The sequence below is a fragment of the Lutjanus erythropterus genome, chromosome 1, assembly GCF_056507025.1.
Source record: "Lutjanus erythropterus isolate fLutEry1 chromosome 1, fLutEry1.hap2, whole genome shotgun sequence".
Taxonomy (NCBI): domain Eukaryota; kingdom Metazoa; phylum Chordata; class Actinopteri; order Lutjaniformes; family Lutjanidae; genus Lutjanus; species Lutjanus erythropterus.
This window is the reverse complement of record NC_139317.1, coordinates 3,110,155-3,124,755: the sequence shown is the minus strand read 5'-3', so window position 1 is coordinate 3,124,755 and position 14,601 is coordinate 3,110,155. Positions and strand designations below refer to the sequence as shown.

The 14,601-nt window shown below is 39.2% G+C and overlaps 1 protein-coding gene across 4 annotated transcripts in view; it reads right to left on the bottom strand.

The window, feature by feature from the left end:
• Positions 1-14,601, bottom strand: part of LOC146332482 (multiple epidermal growth factor-like domains protein 11) — a 220,523-nt gene that overhangs the window by 158,881 nt on the left and 47,041 nt on the right. For all 4 annotated transcript variants that reach the window (XM_084720356.1, XM_084720274.1, XM_084720427.1 and 1 more), the window contains exons 2-4: positions 9,684-9,791; positions 3,120-3,253; positions 1,176-1,277 (exon numbers count right to left, since the gene is read on the bottom strand). In XM_084720356.1, coding sequence (XP_084576482.1) covers positions 1,176-1,277; positions 3,120-3,235 — 218 coding nt within the window. In that variant the 5' untranslated portion in view covers positions 3,236-3,253; positions 9,684-9,791. The remainder of the gene's footprint in view (positions 1-1,175; positions 1,278-3,119; positions 3,254-9,683; positions 9,792-14,601) is intronic.

Here is a 14,601-nt window from a genome sequence, read left to right as displayed (position 1 = left end):
TTAAAATCCTGCCTGGACTGGAGTCGGAACGTCAAAGCTCTGTGTTCTATTGAAATTCATACATTTTACTTTTTGCAGTTCAGAACAAGTTTGAAATAATCAGACGTCTCGAGGTCGTCAACTGCAGACAGTAACCTGAGGAAGGCTTTCTTTAGTTTTCATTACCCAGACAGAACAGAAAATTAACCAACTACAATTTTAAATAAATTAACTGCCTCATGGTTCTGTGCCTCCGTCAGCCAGATAAGTTTACATCCAAGTCTGTCCAAACTCCAAAATGATGTATGTTTGAAGGACTTTGGAGGAATTTAATATTTAAAGTGTATTCTTTGGCAAATTTCCAGTGAGAAACATTCTGTCTTTACTTAGAGACTGTTTTACAGAGGAGGACAGAGGACATCATGATGTCACTGTGAAGTTGACCTTTGACCTTTTGCATATAAAATGTCATCACTTCATCATGTTAGATATTTGTGTTCTGTGATTGTGACGTCATTGTGACCTTGACCTCCGAACTCTAATCAGTTCATCTGTGTGTCCAAATGGTTGATTTAGTTTTTTTTAATTTTTTTAATCAAGTTTGAAGAAATCGCCTCAAGGTGTCCTCGAGATATGACGTCCAGAAGAACAGGACGGACATGAGGTTTTCCTAAATCCTCTTAAGTTACATGAGTCTTCTTTTTGATTTTTGACTACTAAATTGATTCTTTAAATATATACATATGACACTAGCTTCATGCTAACATATAATGGGAAATCCCATTGTGCTAAGGGTCTTTGAGCAGTTTTCAGGGGCTCTGTTCAGTTTGACCTAACATTTTGTTTTATTTATTATTTTTTCCTGGCACTTGATGAGCAAGAACAGCTAAAGTTCACTTCAAAACATATTTTATTTGCTACTTTTATATAAAGTATAGAGACGATGTTGCTGAAATAGTAATAATGTTGCTGCAGATTGTGATGGGTGTCTGAGCACGAGGGTCAAAGTTCAGCTGCAGGATGTACGAACAGAAAAAATGCAGATTTTGTGACAGGTATTTTTCTAAACTTTCTGATATTTCATGTACTGATTGATTAATTGCTTGGCTGAAAAAATAATCATGAGTTTAAAAGCTACTGAATTGTTCTGCAGCTTTAGAGTAAATAACATGCAGCTGCCTGCGTCCATACTGTACCTGTGTCTGGTGCATTTGAACCAGTTGAGGATGTCGGTGCAGCGGGTGTAGTACACCTGGTCGAATGGATGAGCGTAAGACTCCTGCACAGTCACTGCATAGCTAGAAGGACAGAAGATACCATCACAGATTAGCAGCACGCCCAGAAAATGCATGAAACATCCGTCATTATCAAATTAATAAAGCAGCCTGATGCACAAGGATCTTTCCAGTTAGTCTGAAAACTCAGAATGATACTGTAGTGTCGTAGGTAATATTTCTAATATGATGTGTATTTTACCTGAATTTCCACTCTGCAGGGTCAAAAAAGGATCATCTTATTTTAAAAGCAAGGATCACAGAGGTAAGTTCTTTTTCTCTTGTCAATAACATTTCATTTAAAAACAGATCATCAGGATGTGAAGTATTGATCCCAGGACTCTGACCTTGTGGTGCTATTTATCAAATCTGAACAATGTTTAAAAGCCATTGATTCTAATGGGGAACTTTAAAAGCTTTAAGTTGATGTTTTTATTAAAAAAAAAAAAAGATTCAGGATTTCCAGGAATCCTGGAAGGAAGGAAGTTAAATATTCTTTTAACTTTTATCAGGATTCCTGGAAATCCTGAATGTTTTTTTTTAATCTGAACTATTCTGTTCAGATTTTTTTTGAAGTGTGCTTGTCTGAGGTACTCCTCCATAGTCAGTGTATTACATGGTGCAGATGGAGGTTGACACGCCCCCCCAGTTTGGAGAAGCAGCAGGAGTACCAGTGTAGGAAGCCTCAAAAAAGTTGTGTTTGGGTAAAGAAAAAAATGAACTAACTGTAATCAGGCAGCGGGTGAGAACATTAACGTAACACATACAATGCAATAATTTGTTTTTTGCCTGTTAAAAATGATTAGGCAGTATATTTTACTTTTATTAATAAGTCTAATCAGCTGACAGAATTTTATTGTGAAAGTCTACAACACATCCTTTGACCCCACATCCTGCAAAATAATGCAAAAAAATAACATCACATCGCTATCTGATCTGACAACGATGTTGGAGACCTGAGAGATAAAATGGAAGACATAAAGGCAAAAATATCCAGTGGAGGATACAAGTTGTGGACGTCTTCTAAGGAAGAAATTTGGTTGTGATCAGACACTGAGAGTGACTTTGCTGCTTGTAAAAAGTGCAAAAACTAGCTTCTGATAGCTGCGAGCTAGGCTCATCGCCATGGAAACACACCATCAGCAGCAGGAGAACATGTTCTGCATCAGTTGTGTTACTAAGCTTTGCAGGTTCAGTTTTGCAAAACTGGACCCGTGTAGGACTCAGGGTCAGCATCACAGTGTATTTTAGCAAAATCAGTACCAGTACATTTCATAACTCCTGCTGCTTCTCCAAACTGGTGGCGTGTCGAACTCCATCTACTGTAGATAATAAGCTGAACTGTCCCTTTAACTTCTGATTTCTCTCTTTTTCTGTCAGTCCATGCAGGTATTTTCTCCCGTAACAAACACGACAGCGACAGAGAGAGTTTGTTCTCTGTGTGTTTTTTTAACTGTGCGTGTTGAATAAAGGTTACTGAACTGAGTCTAACCTTTAGCGAGAAAGTGAAAACTGTAACAGTCATCAGAGGTAATATCCATTTCCACAATTCCTACTGATTACACTGAGGGATTATCGATCAGAGCACCTGCACTCTGCGTCGCTCTCATCAGAAATGACATTGTGCTTTTACTCAGCGTAGCACTGAGTGGTGAGACCACTCAAGCAGTCACATTACCATCGCTCTGAATTTACGGCCCCAGTATGTCCCCAGGAGTAAACCTTTTCCCTTTTGCTTTTGATTATTGGCAAACCCTCAGTCTTGATTTGTGGCGGGGAGTCCATTAGTTCACTGCAGCGTTTAGAGCGCTGTTATTTCACTTTGAATGTTGAAGAGGAAGAGACTGAACTGAGGGAAAAACTGACCTCTCCCAGTGGCTGCACACATTGGGGTCATCCGGGTTCAGGGGCGACGCCACAGAGATCAAGCTGAACAGGTTGAGCCACAGCAGGGCTCGGGGGGAAACCCCGCCGGCCCCCATCGTCCTCCTCCCTCCGTCCTTTGGGGGAAGCAGAGAAACACAGTGAGGAACCAGATTTCACCTTTAAAAGAGTGCAGTGTGGTGTGCATGAGTCAGAGAAACACTATTACCCCAAAATAAAAAATTTGCAAAATAGGAAAACACTGTGTGATAAGTCACGAACAGTGGAAACAAAACACGACGTCGGCATCAAGGCGTGAGGAAAAACAGGCAGGCATTTGTTTGCAATCTCCAAAAATAATAAGGAAAAGAAAAAGATGCAGGGGAAACTTTCAGATTGACTCTGAAAAAACAACTCAGCAGTGTGTCAGCGCTGCTCTTAAAAATAGTTCATTATTATAAATAACTGCACCTGACCCTGAGACTCACCCACCGTACTTTAATACAGTTTTCATATACTTGTATTTTACTTGAGAATGTCAATATTTGCTATTTTGTCTTTCTATTACACTACATTTCAGAGGAAAATATATTTCCTATTTGGCTGCATTTACCTGGCAAATATACTTTCTAGGGGTGTAATGATAAATTGATCTGGATCAATATATCGATTCAGTGTTCAATGATACATTATTGTTGAAAAGCAAAGTGAAAATGTCATCTTTACAATTAAATACTTGTGTAAAAAAAAGACTTTAGTAAAAGTACCAATTTAATTTCTTTACTGCAGTAAAAATGAAAAAGTTCAGGCTCTGAAATTTAATCAAAGCATAAAAGTAAAAAGTCGTTCACTGAATCTCACCTTTTCTCTGAGGTCAAGTCTGTTTCGTCTTGTTACGTCATTTTCATCTTTTTAAATCTTTTTTTGTTTTGTTTTGTTTTGTCGTTTTTGTCCGGATACGTCTTTTTCATTTCATTACTTTTTTATTACCTCGTTCTTGTCTTGTTAGATCTTCAACATAATTTTTTCTTATGTCTTTTTTGTCTAGTTATGTCGTTTCTGACTTCTTATGTCTTTTACATTGTTCTTGTTCTATTATGTCAAATATATTAAAACTAAAGTAATGAACCTGTTTTGAAAATGAAAGGAATAAAAAGTACAGATCAGGTAAAAGTAAAAAAAAAAGCCAGAAAAATAAACACTCAAGTACAGATACCTGAAAAATCTACTTAAGTACAGTAACAAATATTTGATCTTAATTACATCCCACCTCTGATCAACATAAATGTAGCTGAATGTGTTAAATGGACATATGATATTGATCACAGATACAGATCAATATCATATGATATTGAACTGAAACCAGGATCAGCCAAGAACACCTTCACAGCGCACAATGTTTAAAGAGGTCTAAGAACATTTACACCCTGGACAGCACCTGTTTAAGCTCCTCCCACCACAACAAACAGACTGAAAAACAGTTTCTTACCAAAAGCTGTGGAACTGTTAAACATAAACTTCCTGTCAGTCTGACAGCTCATATATTGTGCAACATGAGTCACACGTCACTTTAAGTGAGTATACAAACCCCGTCCCCGTCCCGTCCCCAGTGGACTACCTGATCACTGAACAGGTATTACTGTTTTTATTGTAGTTTTGATATTTATTTTTGTATATATGTGGAGATTTTACTATCAATATGTGCAAATATAGCATCATTATGAAGCTGACAGCTACAGTTTGATTGTGTTAAGTTAAAAGTTGAGTTAAAAGTAGCTCCACTTAAACCAGCTGCAACAGTAAAACACTGCTTACACACTGAAGTATCACCATCAACAATTTAATAACAGCATGTATAGTGATATATACGTGCTCCTCTGCAGAACCAACACTTTTGATAGTCTCTCAGTATAAGTTAAGTATCTAAGCACCTTCTCTTTCGTAGGCTGCACCCCCCTCGGCAGAGCCAGCGTGGTGCTCGTTATGTGGTAGCACTGACAGGAGTGCAGGCGGCATATGAATCAGTAGGTATGATGTTGAATCTCTGTCAGCTCAGAATCAAACAGCAGCAGGTGGTGGAGACGCTGCAGTAAACTTTAATTTAATCTTTACGCAGCTTTTAAGTGTTTACAGAAACAGAACAGTACTTTACTTGGATTCACCGCCTTCGAGCTCCATCAAATCCCTGTTTATATTTAAGGTCAGGGGGTTTGAAGCCAATTAATAGACTCCGAGACTCCTGACAAAAACCAAGACAAGAGATCACATTACTACAATTTTAATGACCTTAAGTCATGGCTTCTCATTACTTCTAGGGTTGATTTTGAGATTTTACTTATTACCTTTAAAGCCTTTCATGGGCCCCAGAAATATTATCTGAACTGCTGTCTGAGATGATCAGGAAAAAAAACACCTGCTGATTGTTTTGTTCTGCTGTGGAACCACCTGCCAGAGGAACATTTTCTTATTCAAAAGCTTTCTTAAAAATGTTCTTTTACTTTTTAGCTTGTTTGTGAAGGAGAATTCTGCTATATATTTATTGCAATCGATCACAAAATGGCAGTGATATGTCTTCAGAGATCAAGTCAACATGAAGTGTAAATACTCACTCCTCTGACAACAATACTACAGCTGCTGGTTGAATAACTGTTTTTGTTTGCCTGCTTTACATTAATGAGTTAAACTCACCGAATGAGTAAGTGTCTGTCAGACTTAGTTTCTGTCAGAAAGCCCTTTCTTTTGTTCACACAAAAATGAAAATTCAGTCATTATCTACTCACCCTCATGCTGACTGAAGGTCAGGTTTAGTTTTTTAGTCCACAAAACACTGCTGGAGTTTCACAGAAAACAGTGTTGCAGAATGGAAGTGAATGGTGACCAGTTTTCAAACATAAAATGCCTCCATGCTGCTTGTCTGGTGTGATCCAAGCCTCCTAAAGCCCCAACATGACAAGCTGACAGTGTGAAAATGTTATTTCCACCATGTTTTAGCCTGAATCTTCGCTGTAGATCTTTAGCTTGGAGCCACGTTCACATGCACACTGTCTGAACTGTGTGTGTGTGTGTGGTTGTGACGGTGTGCAAACGGCATGTCAGGATTACACCAGACGAGCAGCATGAAGGCATTTTATGTTTGAAAACTGGTCACCATTCACTGCCATACTGCAACACCATTTTCTGTGAAACTCCAGCAGTGTTTTGTGGACTAAAAAACTAAACTGAATTGAATTGTCATTGAATCTTCATTTTTGGTTGAACTATCCATTTAAGTCCTAAAGCCTCCACTCCTTCCATGTGCAACACAATCTCTGAAATAAACAGGTGATGTATTTGATCAGAGTCAGTTCTTTTTCTTTTAAAATCTTTTTTTGACCAATAAATGTATAAAAATTATTTGTCGTTAACAATCCAAAGCTTGCATAAAAACTACATATTGACTATGAAAAGAACATTATTATCTTTTCTTAAAAAGGGTTCACTGCATGGCCGTAAATCGGTTTGGAAGGAAAAGAAATGTAATTACTGTGTTTTACAAGAGTGGTGCAGAGCAGAGTACCATTGATAAAAACAAATCAGTGGAACTAATGAGATAAAAGTGATACAAGCAGCACTTTTAAAAACAGCATCAGCAGGCTGTGTCACAGTCGGCGGGCAATGTCATAATACAAAAAGCAACAGGGAAAGCAATGCAACCAGGGTGTAAATATGGAGATTTCCTGAGATGTGAACGATATAACACCCGATTCAGAAGGCAATGAGACTCGTGCTCGGGGTGTTCCGCTGTTATTTTCCGAGGAGCAAACAGGGAGGGCGGCTGAATGCACGTCAGGAGAAAAGAGCGCTGTTGAAAAGTTGAATTCTCCTGTACTTTATGCAAATATAAAATAGCAGGGTAACGCATGCACTGCTGAGAATGCCAATCAGTAAACACGTCTCTGCAAGCAGCAGCTCAATGTGGGGTTGTGTGTCTGACACAACCAATCTTGTTTCCACAGAAATCACTCGCTGCTTTACATAAAGGTTAGCTGCAACAGTAAAGGCAGCAGCGGGGAAACATCCGTCTTCACTGACGCCGAATCTCACAGGAATTCAATGTGGCATCAATTTTTAGCTTCATAGATATTATTGTTATTGTCACCTTTATGGCTATGATGCAAGGGGGGAATTTAAGGCAATACAGATGGAAATTTCTGACAAAATTATTACCAAAACCTGTTTTTTTTTTCCCTCACGTCTGTCTGAATTCCAAATAGCCCCGCAGGACGACTATCTCCATCGAGGCACCTGCATCTTCTAACTGTTTGCACAATGAATGTTTCCTGGGAGTGTTGTTGACGGCAGCTGTGGGCATGACAGTGACATAAGACTCCACAGCGGGCCGATTCCTCATGCCATCGGGCCATTTGAGCGGCGCGCACACTGACAGCCCCAGAAAATCATGGTGATGATGAATAAACCCCTGAGTGACAGAGGTGGTACGAGCCAGATCCTCCCTCCCACACCGTCCCGAACAGGAATGACATTCTGATGTCCGCTCGTGGACATCTGGCGGAGCGTTCTCATTATGTGTAATGTGAGCGATGGAGGCCATGAGGAGACGTGAGACGAGCCGGACGTGTTTGTGTTTTTCTTACAGGTGTCTGGTGTGAGGAGACAGGCTGCAGACAGGTATAATTAGGTGAAGCAGCGAATCAGCCTCCGTCAGATGAATCGACGGTGATGATGAGTTAACTTTGACACAAACTGAACTGCCGACAAAACTGCAATAATGATGATAATTGCACATTAAAGCAGGAGAGACAGATGAATATGTGCTGGGTGAAGTTTGGGTCAAGCATAAAAATGACTTCTCAGTGTGATACTGTTAATTTATGAAGACTTTTGTGCACATTTATTTATTATATTTTGCCAGAATAACTCTGCCATGTCCAGAACTCAATTAGAGAAACTGTAATCTTAAAATGACGCTTTTAAAAAGGCTTTTATTGTTATTCAGATATTCAGATGTGATGAAATTGGACATTTTGTGAAAACACTACCAGAGCAAAACACATGAAAATGTGTATTTATTTTTTATTTAACTGTTCATAATTAACCAGAATAATAGAAACATTTCTGTGGGTGGAAAACAGGTCATGGTTTGTAATAAGGCAAAATTATACAGAGCAAAAACACTTCCCTGGCTGACTTGTATTATTGGGTGTTTCTTTCAGTTCTTCAGGATGAGCTCCCACCTTTGGCCAAATTTTGGCAAGAATTTACATATTTTACAAAAGAACTAAAAAAGTATGAGCCTTTGTCAGAGAAAGAAAGGAGATTCCTACATATAATAACAAAAATTCAGCCCACACATAACAACTGACAGCTGATAAATAATCAATAATCTTTCCCGTGTGAGTCAAATGTTCCTACTTATGTTAAAGTTTCTATATTTTAATCTTAACTTTAGTAAAACTGTTGCCTTACCTTACTTTTACAAAGTATTCCACCTAATTCTTTCTGTTCTTTTAAATGTGATTTCCGTAATGTTTTAACTGTTTATTGGCTTGATTTTGCCTTTTGTCTTTATGTTATTTTGAAGTTTTAATGTTCTCTTCATGTTTTATTTTATTGTATCTCTGTTCTCCTGTAAAGCATTTTGATTGTGTCTGGATGATGCTATATACATAAACTTGCCTTGTTGTTATATAATCACATTTACTGATTGTGTTTTCACTGTGTTAGCTTGCAATACAGTGATGAGAAGTTCCAGCTTGTCCTGGATTGTTCTGGTTTTCAGTTACCTTATGAGTCACAGGTACTCGTCATAGGCTTTGACGCTGGCAGCTCTTTCTGACAGCACCTGTCAGTAGCTAACCGTTAGCCGTCACACCGCGGACAAAACTCTGTCTTTTCTAAAGAGCTCCAGGAGGATTATTCCTTCCTTCATAAAGCACCAGGCAACAAAAATGCATGAGCACTGAAATAGCTGCAATTCTACGATTCTAGTGGGGCCTAAAGGGTTAAAGGACCAGTGTGTAGAAATTAGTGGCATCTAGCAATGAGCCAGCAGATTGTAAATGCCTTCCCTCACCCTCCCCTTCCAAGCATGAAGGAGAACCTACAGTGGCTGTGAAACTTGCACAAAACGCCAAAGTTTGTATCTAGATCCAGTGTTTAGTTTGGTTTGTCCATTCAAGGCTACTGTAGAAAAAGAGCAGTGCAACATGGCGGCCTTCCTGGAAGACGACCTGCTCCCTCTGTAGATAAGGAAGGCTCAGTCTAAGGTAACAAAAACATAATGATTCTCAGTTTCAGGTGGTTATACACACATGAAAACACTCATAAATATTATATTCCAAATCCAAATATATTCCAAATCTAACACACTGGACCTTTAAGTGTTTTTTCAGACCTGGAAAAGTCTAAGTTGGAAAGAAAATACTTCTTGTTTTATATACTGAAGGCTCAGACCAAGCAGCATGACAGACATAAATACTAGATTAAATTTGTGCTAAGAGAACAATTCAAACCTAATGTAGGTCAGGAACCAAAAAATGTTACCCGGAGACACAACATGCAGCTTACCTAGACAAGAAATGAGTGTGGTGGATGATAATCTGCTGTGAAACTGAACTTTATCACCAGAAAAAGACCCCCGGTGGATGACAGCGGTGGGACTGGACCTCAGGATACCTGCATTCAAGACAGACGGAGAACACACTCAGAACAAACACACACATTAAAGATGATGTTTTTGGAGCAGAAGTTAAGGGTCCAGGCACAAAATGACCACAGTCTGCAGGGGTTGACAAGGTTATTGATCAATAATTCCTAAAAACTCCATGTTGTATGAAAAAATATTTCTGTGTAGATCATTATTCTGTTTTTCTCCCATTGCTGCGATTTCAGTGCAGATTTTCAACCCACGTTCTGTACTTTTCCTCTTAATGTTGCACTCCAACAACGTCTTAATCATCACCTTCTAGTTAGATGCACCTGAGGACACCAAAACTGCAGAGAATTCACTTCCTCAAATTAATTCAATTTCAGCACATACAGGTGGAAGCTTCCATCTGATATTCCTTAGGATTAAACCGAGAGATAATTCAGAGCCATCAAACATTCAGTCAGCAGTGGTTTTACCTGAGCTCTGCCATATTTTATCACTGCAGTTCATGAAAAGTAAAGTAACTCCACAATGCGTGCGTGCGTGCGTGTGTGTGTGTGTGTGTGTGTGGTTGTGTGTGGTTGTGTGTGTGTGTGTGTACAGTATGTGAACGTGTCCCCGCTTGCGTGAAAGTGCATTTCCATTTGTGTGCGAGAGTTCAGTCGGCTTTGTGTTCGTCGGGTGCCATTTCTCATAAGCAGCAACTCACAGTGACAGAAAATCAATAAAAACACTGTTATTGTTAGTCAAACAATATTTCCCCTGCCCTGATGAATGTCTCAACATCAGGGTTTAGCAGTGCAGAGCTGTCAGACAGTGAGCTTAGACAGAGCTGCCAAGATGTGGTACAGACACTGGTATTATAGGTTTATGGAGGGAAGAGGATATAATGTATTATAGCGTACGGCGCTGCTGAAACAGAGACACATACTCTCAATCTAAAGTAACCCTATTAAAATGAACAGTCAGGAAACAATCAGATCACTGGTTTCAGAAATACTCATTTCTGAGAAAAGACTATTGTGTCTTTATGTAACATACAGTCTTAGAAAAGGCTCCACTCCAGAAGAAGTGGTGGTGATGTATATATTCTGCTACGAAACAGGAATCATACTGGATCTACTGGTTAAAAACCTAAACACCAGTACTCCAGGATTATGATTTTAGGATTATGATTCGCCATCGTACTCCAGGAGTATGATTCTCAAATCCCAGACGAGCACCAATTTGCCAAAATTTTCTCAGCCACAATAAATAATGGAAAGCAAAAGCAAAACAAAAGTCAAACAAAAGTGAAAATGACACTGACTGAAATGAATTTAGCTGAGAAAGAGAACCTGAGCAAAAACAGGCGGGGCTGACTGATACACTGACTGATACTGTGATATGATTTGCAATATTAGAGGTAATGATCAATTTTACATCATTATTCTTATTTTGATTGAAAAACATGTTAAAATGACTACAATATGATTTTTTTTAAGTCTGTAGAATATGTTGTGGACAGGACATCTCTGCGCCTCCTGCATTTCAAAAATTGCAGAAAGCCATATTGCAACTTCACTAAAATATTGATTAACTGTGCTGTGTGTGTTTCAGATTTTACTACAAAACACCAATTTCTTAGAAGAAGAGTCATCTAATTGCATTGCATTTGATGTTGCATGCAGTCTCAGTAAAGACTCCTCTCCAGAAGAAGCAGCAGTAATTTATATATTCTGCTATTAAACAGGAATCATATTGGATCTACTGATTCAGATTCAGTTTTAGACTATTTATTATCCAGAGGGGAAACTTGACTTGCATTCAGGGCACAAGATAAAAAACAGCACAAATAAAAACAACATGAAGCAATAACCAAAGTACAGACAGACGAGAAAAACAGAAATGATTCCAGTAAAATGGCAAATTACATGTGCACATTTAGCAGGGTTAGTGCACATGGGATGAAGGTGTTTTTAGTCCTATTGTACTTGAACCGGGGAAATCTGAATCTACGACCTGAAGGAAGAGTCACAGACTCATCATGGAGAAGGGGGTTTTTACAGTCCATTATAGACCAGGCCTTGCAAAGACACCGCTGGTCAAAAATATGTCTGTTGGACACCTGTCACCCTGTCAGCCAACTTCACAATATGACTCCGGTGATTCAGGTTAGCAGACCAGGAAATCACAGAGGAGGTGAGAACAGATTCAATAACAGAGTTATAAAACAAGGACATCATTTTCCTGTCTACATGAAAAACAATCAGTTTTCAAAGAAAATACAGGCGTTGTTGCCCCTTCTTGCAGACTGATTCAGAGTGAGTTACTGATTAAAAACCTAAACACCTTGTACTATAGGATAATGATTCTCGTGCTTCACTGTGAGAGACCTGAAGTTCAAATTTGTCACAACCCTGCTGCTCAGCCATGACAAACACAGGAACAGAGACGATGCAGGTGTCGTAAAGTGAAAGCAAAAGTCAAAGAAAAGCAAAAATGATTCTGACTGAACTCAATCTAGCTGCAGAAGAGAGCCTGGTGGAGCTGTCGGTGTCACAATTTCAATATTAGTCCAGTCTTTAAATCATTACATTGGTTAACCGTCGGCTGCAGAATTCATTTTAAAACTCTTGCTTTGGTTTTTTATGTCACTAAATGGCCCCATCTTATCTGTCTGACATGGTCAAGATATAAGTGCTTGCCAGGTCCCTAAAATCCTCTGACTCATACCTCCTGATTATTTTGGAGGTTAGAACTAAAAGGCACGGAGAGGCTGCTGTTGTTAACTATGCCCCAAAACTGCCAGAGGGTCTCAGGAACTCCAAATCTGTTGGGAAAAAAACATTTTTCTTTTACAACTGCTTTCTCCTGAAGTGTTTTTAAGTGATGGTTGTTTTATTCTGTCTTACCTTGCAGTTTTAACTTTCATTTTATTTAATTTACTTTATCCTTGCTTTTTAAATGTTTTAATATTTCTGCTTTTATGTTCAGCACTTTGTTTATGCACGAACTGTGCTATATAAATAAAGCTGTGTGTTAGTTTGTGTTGGAGGACCACGGCTCTGTCACAGTTCAGTCCAACAGTTCTCAGTGTTTTCACATGTTTTCAGCAGCTATTTTCTAACACGTACACTGTGTTTAGAAGAAAAACTTTTACAGTGTCAAACAGGAATTTCTGGATTTGTGATTTTCACCAAATATCTTATTTTCTGCAAGAAGGAGAAGAAGACTGTAATCAAGCCTGCACACTCGGTGGTCCACTGTTGGTGATGGACAAAAATATGTTTCCATTCAAACATTGCACAGATTTTACAACAAAGTTCCAAAAAGGTGGCAGAAGAAAATGCAAATGATTTTCCATTATCTACCAGCGTGCAGCACTCCTCTGTGACTCTGATCTGTAAACTTCTTTGAGGCATTTGATTGCTGCTTCCCACCTAATGTGGTATTTATGGGTCTTTCATGAATTATTATTTTCCTTTGGTCACACACACCTCAGTGCTTTCATTCGCTGCCTTTTCTTTGGGTCTATTTTGATCTGCAAAGGTGGGAGGCAGAAATGTGCTGATGTTGCGTCTCTACTGTCAGAGAGAATATATGACAAAAGCTTTGTCGTCTTGTTGAATGTCTATCAATGCAAAGAGGCTGCGTCCAAAATCCCTCCCTCGTTCGCTCAGTCAGAACTCTGTTGTTTACTATGTAGTGGGCAGAAAGTTGTGATCACTTATGAATTATTGTCATTTTGCATCACCAGTGACGAGTGTAGGATCATAAAACACTCAGAAAATGCGACACAGGCACAGGGACATTTTTTCGTTGCAGTGTGGGAATTTTCTCACAATTGGAGCTCAGACACTCGAATGAAATGATGGAGGGTTTGTTTTGATTGTTGAAATGCAACTCTTTGCATCATGTCTGAAGAGCTGCATATTTTTATTTTGTGGTCTGTTTTTGCAAACTGTCTGGTTTCCTTCTATCAGGACCTCCTATCAGTGTGATTATTAAAATGGTCTGATGTTGAAACAGCCTGATAATGATGGAGCCTGACATGCTCCTGTGAAATACTGACATTTCAGAAATTGTTTTCTACCTTTTTTTTGGCTCTGTGCCTCCCAACAACTCTGCAAGTAAACTTTACAGACAATTTCTAAATCACGGCACAGAGTTTCTGCTCTGATCTGTTCTTATCTGTTGGACTTCATACAGACAAATGTGCTCATTTGAATCTGATGTTTAGTCAGTTGAACTGGCCAGAAGCGAATCCTTAATTGTCTATTAAAAAGGAACACAAGAAAACAGAAATAAAAATATGTCCACCACTGACTTTTTATTGATTTGTAATTCTCTGTTAATATGGCATTCTACTGGGAACTTCTTTTATATTTTGTACAGATCAGCGACCAAACACCCCGATGTAAATTAAAAAATCAAGGAGGTTCTGACTGTGACATATACGTGCTTTCAGCATAGTCTCTTCAGTCAGCGTGCAGATAACACGTTTCCATCCATCCATCCATTTTCTTCCACTTATCCAGGGTCGGGTTGCGGTGGCAGCCGGTTGAGCTGGGTATCCCAGACATACCTCTCCACGGCAAAACTTTCCTGCGGGATCCTGAGGCATTCCAAAGTCAGATGGGATATGTAATCCCTTCAGCGAGTTCTGGGTCTACCACGGTGTCTCCTCCCGGTTGGACGTGCCCAGACAACCTCTGAAGGAAATTGTACAGGACGCATCCTAATCAGATACCTGAACCACCTCAGCTGGTTCCTTTCAGCGTGAAGGAGCAGCGGCTCTATGCTGCAGATGTCTGAGCTCCTCTAAGGCTGAGCCCTACGAAGAACACTCATTAC